The sequence below is a fragment of the Barbus barbus genome, assembly GCF_936440315.1.
Source record: "Barbus barbus genome assembly, chromosome: 23".
NCBI lineage: Eukaryota > Metazoa > Chordata > Actinopteri > Cypriniformes > Cyprinidae > Barbus > Barbus barbus.
Window position 1 is genome coordinate 19,551,403 of NC_136751.1, and position 8,729 is coordinate 19,560,131.

The 8,729-nt window shown below is 37.0% G+C and overlaps 1 protein-coding gene across 1 annotated transcript; it reads left to right on the forward strand.

The window, feature by feature from the left end:
- Positions 1-406: 406 nt before the first annotated feature.
- LOC306842698 (protein Wnt-2) lies at positions 407-8,597 on the forward strand. Its single transcript, XM_079373711.1, has 5 exons — positions 407-1,153; positions 1,494-1,714; positions 3,015-3,292; positions 3,436-3,700; positions 7,957-8,597. The coding sequence occupies exons 1-5, from the start codon at positions 1,071-1,073 to the stop codon at positions 8,160-8,162; spliced, it is 1,053 nt and encodes a 350-aa protein (XP_079229837.1). The 5' UTR covers positions 407-1,070; the 3' UTR covers positions 8,163-8,597.
- The last annotated feature ends 132 nt before the right edge of the window (positions 8,598-8,729 follow it).

Sequence of the window (8,729 nt, forward strand, 5' to 3'; positions counted from 1 at the left end):
AATCCAATTTTGAAGGACTTAGCCTATAATATAATAAAATAAATCGGAGCAGTTAGACTCATCTAAACCACAATGTCTTAATTATTTTTTCAAGGGACTGATATTTCAAAACCACTGAAAGGATTCATACTAGTCTTTCCTTATTGACTCGAAAGGGATGAAATTAGGCCAATTTAAATTCCATCATATTACCGATGACAAGTCTTCTCCGCGGAGATCACGAGAAGAATCCGGGTTTCCTAATAGCCTAATCTTGGTTCCCATCGGTAGAAAGGACCTCACAATACAAGGAAGGCGGACATATTAATACTTTCACATAAACTGGTGATCAAAGATAGAGGAAATTCTCTGCGACAATTGAACAGTTCGTGAAAAGTTCAAAAGAATGTGATAATCCAATCTCAATGCACATCAAGAGCAGAACATATTTGTCGAGAAGACAGAATGAGACGTATTTGTGCTTTCAGTCAATTAAGCCTTATTTAATAAGAAAAGACCATTTCGAGAATCTTACGGAGATTAGAAATAATTCAAATCAATTTTACAATTATTATTATTAAATTAATCGAATTTAAATTCAGTAATTTATTATTATTTATGTGTCAAATGCTAGAATGATAAAAAAGCTAAAAGTGCTGGGTTTTAGGAGGATATGAATAGACGTTTCACGTTGGACCACATTCTACTCTTTCGCTGCTTTGGAAATAAGCCAAAGCTGTGGCTGGTGTCAAGCTAGCCTGAACAGATACTTTCAGACATCTAATTTCTTCACTTCATTCCTGAGGCAGGACTGCGCCCACCCCTTGTGTAAGCAATTTAAACCTGATAGGAGATCATCAGCTATCTGCAGCCACTTCAGAGCGAGGAAGAGCATCAGGCTGAGTCTGCAGCGCTACACGTCTCTCACTCCACGATGCTTTGACGCTCCTCTCACTCGCGTCGCGTGACTCCAGATTTTTGACCTGGGAGAGTAAATAACCGCTTCAGCACTCGATGCACTCTGTGTTTCATTTATTTGTTGTTAAACCGAAGACCTGAACGAATGAGTGTATCAATACAAATTTTGTAATATGAACTTTTTGCCAAGTGGAATATGTTTTTATCTGTCCGTGGCAATTTGCTGGTTCACATCAAGGGTCGACGCATCGTGGTGGTGGGTACAATTTTTGGCTTTATTTGAATTTTAGTAATGCTTTCAGGTTAAAATAAATAAAATAAAATTATGTTTTAGACTACGATTGTGGTTTAAAAGTCTGGAGTTATTGGAACAGCTTTTTTTTCCGTCACTGAAAACTGATTTTTATTTTACTTTTTGTACTTTAATAGCCTACATGTTTTTTGTTTTTTTTACTTTAATATTTTTCTTTTATGCATTTTTATTTATGCATTTATTATTATTATTTTTTGAATGTGCAGTGCGCGGTTGTGTGTTGAAACATGATGACTTGAAGAGATTCCATCGCTCATTCCCTGTGCTTTCATCTTTTATGCAGGTACATGGGCACTCTTGGATCTCAAGTGATGTGCGACAACATCCCGGGCTTAATTAACAAACAACGCCAGTTGTGCCGCCAGCATCCCAAGGTGATGCAGGCTATTGGAGCTGGAATTAAAAACTGGATCGGAGAATGTCAGCACCAGTTCAGAAACCACCGGTGGAATTGCAATACCATGGCGCGCGAGCACAATCTTTTTGGAAGGCTTTTGCATCGAAGTGAGTAAAGCTTAAGTGTATTGTTTCAAGTCTAACGGCTGTATGCACATACAGTATGTTCTCTGCGCTCAACCTGCAGTGCAATTCTTATCTGATATCAGATCATATTACAGAAAGTAAACTAGGTGCTTTCGACCCTTCTTTGCTCATCTGTGTGTGCAGCACTGTGCATGTATCGATGAGGTTTATTTTTTATAAAATATTAACAACATATAGTACTGATTATAAAGAGTATGAAATCTAAATAAATGTATTATTTACTTGTTTATAAATAATACTCATTTTTTTGGCCAATTTCAAAATCACACAAAATCATAAACATGCATAGGTCATAGTTTTTAAGTAACTAAAATACAGATCCGAAAAAAATGTCACATCACTGACCCATAAACATCTCAATATTGTTCTGTGATCATCTCAAGATGTCTAGATGTAATCTGAATCGGTCAGTCACAATAGTGTCACTTAGCACGCAAGTGTATCCTTTACTTTTCATTGTGTTCAAGATGTATGTCAGTTTAGAGAAGAAAGGCTGGATGATTGTGTCTGGTGAGTTAATTCAGAACTGCTCAGCAGTTTGATGCTTTAACTAGGTGTAATTGCCAGTTTTGTGACTTTAGGTTTGCGACTGTAAGTGTCTCTGGCTGTATTTTCTCATCTCATATAAAATCATATTAATGGGAACATCCACAAAGGAACTCTGTGTCCCAGGCCTCTAAGCTGCTCTGCACATTAAAGTTAGGTTAAACCTCTGACTTTAATCTTCTTGCTTTAAGGTATTCAGACCTCCCAGAAAGACTCCTAACTTCTCTGTGACACTGTGAGAATCTACTTATTGTCAATGTCAGTTCACTAATTTAAAACAATTGCAGGGATTTTGTGGCAGGCATTCTCCTCCTGTCTGACAAAGCTGCCGAACGGAAACATCTTTGGTACAAATGTGAAAAGCTGCAGCTTAGAACTTTTGTTCAGGCTGTTGCTTGTTACTTTAGTTTTTTTTCTGTCTCTTTATACAGTCGTAGCAGACTGTTTTCCATATTAATCACCTTCACTCATAGGCTCATAAAATTAAGACGTCTTAATGTCTTTCCGATGTAAACCTTGTGTTTATATAATGGGTTATGGGATTAGTTTCATCTGAAAAATGTATACAGTCAGTTATATTTTAGGAATCAACTTGAATTTTATGACTAAAGAGAAAGTTTTATATGTATGTTTAAAATTATTATAATTATATAGTGCAATGTATATATATATAGTTTAAATTATAAACTAAACCCTATTCCCTCTTTTTTCTCAGGCAGTCGCGAGGCCGCATTTGTCTATGCCATCTCCTCAGCAGGTATGGTCTACACCTTGACCAGGGCGTGCAGTCAGGGTGAACTAGAAAACTGCTCTTGCGACCCTGGAAAAAAGGGCTCATCTCGTGATGCCAAGGGAGCTTTCGACTGGGGTGGGTGCAGCGATCATGTTGACCATGCAATCAAGTTCACTCAGGTCTTCATAGACGCCAAGGAGAGGAAGGAGAGAGATGCACGGGCGCTCATGAACTTGCACAACAACCGTGCAGGGAGGAAGGTAACAACACAAACAGATGTTGAGACACATATTAAGAAATCAAATCTTGACAAATAATAATCCATGACCACTGCATGGCTCACACAATCAGAGAGACTAGTCAGAGGTTTACTTTAGACACTGTCTCCTTTTTTGCTTCACAGGCGGTGAAACGCTTTATGAATCTTGAGTGTAAGTGTCATGGTGTCAGTGGCTCATGCAATGTACGTACCTGCTGGTTAGCCATGGCAGACTTCAGGCAGACCGGTGACTATCTCCGCAAAAAGTACAACAATGCCATTCAGGTGGTGATGAACCAGTATGGAACCAGCTTCACTAGTGCCTACAGGATGTTTAAGAGGCCTACCAAAAATGACCTTGTCTATTTTGAAGACTCACCTGACTACTGTATATGGGACCATGAGTCTGGTAAGTGTGCTGAGGGAAACCTTAACCTTAAAAGGGTAATCCACCCAAAATGTATGACTGTCTAGATATTTTGAAGAATGTTTTTTTTGTCCATAAATGTGGTCCATAACAACATTGGTAAGTGTGCTGAGGGAAACCTTAAAGGAATAGTTAACTCAAAAATGAAAATTATGTCATCATTTACTCATCCTCATGTCGTTCCAAACCTCTTTTTTATGTTAAACACAAAGGAAGATATTTTGAATAATTTTGAAGAACCAAACAGTTGTTGGTCCCCATTGACTTCCATAGTAGGGAAAGAAATATTATGGAAATTAATGGGGGCCAACAACTGTTTGATTGATCCCTTTAAGCTTAAAAAAGCAATCCACCCTAAAAAAAAGATAAACACAGATAAAGAAGCTATTTTAAAGAATGTTTCTAATTGTATTTTTTAATATGTGGTCCAAAACAACACTGAAGCCCATTGACTTTCCAAATATTGTCTTTTTGTGTTCTGCATCAGAAAGAAAGCCAGACAGGTACGAGTAAATGATAACATAATTTTCATTTTTAGGTGAACTATCCCTTTATTTGCATTACCTCAAGAGGTGAATTAAATTGATGAATCAAAGCTATAGTACTCCATCAAGTTTCATAACCCACTGTTTGTGTTTCCACCCTGCAAGACTTCCACACTCCGCTCAAAATCAGCAGGCATTAGTCTTTGCCCCCAAACACAGTTGTAATCAGAGGACGTGAGCTATTTAGCTGGTTATTACATACACAATAGTCATAACCCAATCCTGTAACCTGAATGCCGGTAAAGATTCCCTCCCTAAGGCAGAGGTTTATCTCTTTTTACCTTTCTGTGTGTGTACGTACTGAATAACACCAGGTGTACCTATGTGGGAAGCAGTAAGGGAGGGGGTGCCTGTCAGACTGCAGATGATCCCTGCTATCAGGTGACGCTGTGTTTAGACACATTACCACAGTTTTGTGGGCAGAACGGGAGCTGAAATTTAATCCCTATGCGCAAATGCTATAAATCACTGCCTTCCACGGCGGCACCTCTATATTTTCTGCCTAAAACTGGCAGCAATATTTAGAGTGGTAGGTCATGTCTCTTTTAAGTGACCTAAGTTGTATGTCGAACCCACTTTAGGTATTTATTATTTATTGTATGTCAGTATAATTGCTCATTTATGAGCATGTAAATTTGGAATGATCTCACAAGCTAAAGGGCTAGTTCATCCAAAAATTAAAATTGTTATGTGGTTCCAAAACCTGTTTCTACAGAATACAAAAAAACCCACAAAAAACTGTTTTTGTACATACAATGGAAGTCAATTGGGTCCAAAACAACACTGGGTCTCATTGACTTTTATTATATAAACAAAAAACTGGATATACAGTTAAAGGGCAAGTTCAAACAAAAATGAAAATTGTCATGTCATTCCAAAACCTATTTCACTTTTTTTCTTCCGCAGAATACAAAATACACAAAAACAGTTTTTGTCCATACAATGGATGTCAATGGGGTCCAAAACAACATTGGACTTCACTGACTTTCATTATATGGACAAAATGGCTAATTCATCCAAAAATAACAATTGTCACGTTGTTCCAAACCTATATGACTTGTTTTCTTCTGCGAATTACAAAAAAAAAAAAAGTTTTTGTTCATACAATGAACATTAAGCCCAAACAACACTGGACCTTATTGGACCATATTGATTTGATTAAATGGACAAAAACACTGAGCCTGCATCTGAAATCACATACACTCCAAGTGGGTACTTCCTTTGAACAAGCAATTACTTTGCAAACATTAAAAAAAGTATGTTCAATGTAGTATGAATATGTCTAGTATGAATTTAATTCAGACGCACTGCATACTTTGTTTTCATTGTCAAGGAACCTACCAGCTTTGTGTTTTTCGCTTCACTGCCATTCACAAATCCTCTCACGTGGCCTCATGGGATAGTTAAGTGTCCATCAGATGTGCACTTCAGAATCTTGCCAGGAGGAATTAGACATCTTTATGAAATACTACTCTTTTCACAAACTGTTTTTCATCTAATATATGAGGAAGTAAGCGATTTTGGATGCAGCCTGAAATCTTCTCAGAAGAAAGTTATACAGTTTTTAATGTGACATGACTGAATTTTCATTTTTGCTTTGGCAATTCCTTTACACTCGTGTTTAATAATGGTGATGTTTTTAAATCTGGTCTATTTTTTCCCATCAGCTCTGAAGGAACGTTTAAAAAAAATCGAGACCACCAAATTTTAGTGCTGACCTCTCTAGTGTGGTGGTTTGTGAGAAACTCTCTTGGCCGGGCCGTCTGTTTGATGTTAGTTTTAGGAGACATAGACTATACCTCCACTGCATAAGTGTGAAATCAATTACTAGCTCTCACCATGGTCACACATGTTAAACTCATCTCTTGGCACCCCCTCATCTTAATTCAATAAGCAGATGCATGCTCAGGTAAAGGCTGCCCATGATGTAAACGATATGAGCCCAGCATACCAGCCTGATGAACTGCTGTGGGGGGGAGTGGCTGTGTCATGCCCAGACACATGCCTGCCTACTCGCAATTGAGTTCAATAGACCAGCGGTGACATACCAATGCTGGCGCTACTGGTAGACTGAAGTGTTTTGCAGTTCTGACCTTCTCTGTAAGACTGTTCTCACTTTAAAATCTTACATTAAACCACCATCACCATTGGTTAAACCACAAGAAATAAACATGGTTGTTTGTATAGTGCTGATTGGCATTGAAGGGATCTTTGTAAAGAAAGGCTGCAGATTGTCACTCAGAGGGAGCTTGAAAGCAAGGGTTTATACAAGGTCTTTAGCAATTTCTGTATCAGCAACAATCAGCGACGCGTCAGCCTCATAGAGGGCGGGGTTGTCGAGATTAGAGCCGTTGAAATGAGTACGTGATGAAGACCCAGAGCAATGCTTGATAGCTTCTATCATCAGTCCCTCATCTGACCAAGGACCAAGCGGTCATCCTTTTACACGGTGCCGACAAACCCAGCCTCTTCAAGACAGCGCTGTCTGGACACTATCAGACATCTGCCAGGCACTACACATGACTATTCAGCCGAGGTCTGCTTGCTTCAGGAATTTGTTCAAATATTGACTACATTAATAGATTTCAGCAGTACAACGTATAAATAAATGGATGAAAGTATGTGGACGACCCCTTTTAATTCAGATGTTTGGCTATTTCAGGCCAGTAGTAACAATTTTTACCTACCCTGCCTATATTTTTACTGGCCTTATTACAAGCGAATGATACATTTCTATTTGCGGCAATGCATATTTTTTTTTTTCTCAAAAAAATTGAACAAATAAGATTTTTTTTTTTTATTATTTATTTTATAGATAGATAGATAGATAGATAGATAGCAAAATTTTATATCAAAATAAACTTAAAATAGCTTTTTGAATTCAGTTAATCGATTCATTTTAATGTAATATAAAATACAAAATAATATTATATTGATAATAAGTATTGGTAAAACAATTTCAATGTATACATCAAATTCAAATATAATTTAATATTCATACATGTGTATTCATTATATACCATTTTATACAAAATTGTGTACATAATCTTAGTATGTTTTTTTCTGAAAGCACAGGTCTGAATATGCCACACAATTTTGCTTTTCAAGTAAATTTATCTTGTTTTCATATTTAAATGAAAATGGGACAAAAATACTGAAAATGTTCTAACTAAATTATTATTATTATTTTTATTTTTTTTTGCAGTGTGTGTAAAGACTGGGAGAAAAACAGCGTTGCACTTATCTGGTGTGATTTTTAAAAAATCCTTTCTCCTTCATGATTTTATTTTGTTTTGTTTTGGTCTGTACAAAAAGTGTTGTTACTTTACAAATCAACACTTTTCAAAAAGCTGGAAATTATACAGCTATAATGTAACTATAAGCTCATAAACACTTTTGCTGCAAAATTATTGACATGCGATGCAAAATATTGCTGATTGTTTTGTAGTTTTCAACAAATTTTTACTGATGCTTTTGAGATTATTGCAAGTAATTTTTGCAATTTCAACCAAACCTCCTCATGTTGTCTAGCTAAATGGCATACTTTGTCCTTTAGGTTACTTTAATGTATTTCATCAGTGCCCAGGGGCATAAAAACTGAGGATCTATACCTTGAACATTTTTGATGTAGCCGTTCATGTTTTATCTCACTAAATCCTGTGATGTCTCATTTAGATTTTTGCTTTATTGCAGGTTCTGTGGGCACAGGTGGGCGAGTGTGCAACCGTACGTCCCGTGGGGCTGACAGCTGTGAGGTCATGTGTTGTGGGCGGGGCTATGACACATCACGTGTGAGCCGCACCACCAAGTGTGAGTGCAAGTTCCACTGGTGTTGTGCTGTTCACTGCAGGGACTGCCAAGAGGAGGTAGATGTGCATACCTGCAAACCCCAGTCATGACCCCACCGCTCCTGCACTTCAGTTACCTTCCAGAGTAAAGATCCCATCTCAAACCTGTGACATTGTACAGTGCTTTTTTGTTGCAAATTAGATCAGACACAAATGACTAGCAACTTAAAACCTATGCAGATTTGTTGTATCTCTTCAATGGCTGTCCCTTGAGTAGTTTTACCATCTTTACTTACTGTTTTCCTCCATCATAACACACATATTTATTACAGCTTTGGAACATAAGAATGTTTATCTTTAATGTATTTCATATTTTGAACTGTAAATACAAACTCTTTGTAATTTAAAATAAAACGTATGTTATGTCGAATAGTTGTCTGTAGAAGTTTGTTGTCCTGTCTTGCAGTAAAGTTCAGAAAGTAATTTATTTTTATATGTCTGTGTTACAAACAATTAATGACTAGACTGAGTAAACATTTATTTTGGAAAACACTTTTTGTGTCTGAAGGGTATAAAGGCAAGTAAAGCTTTTGCTTTATAATTCATTCCTTTAGTGGCTCCAAATAAGATCCATATTATACTAGACATATTATTATTGTTGTGCAATATCTGTATAGG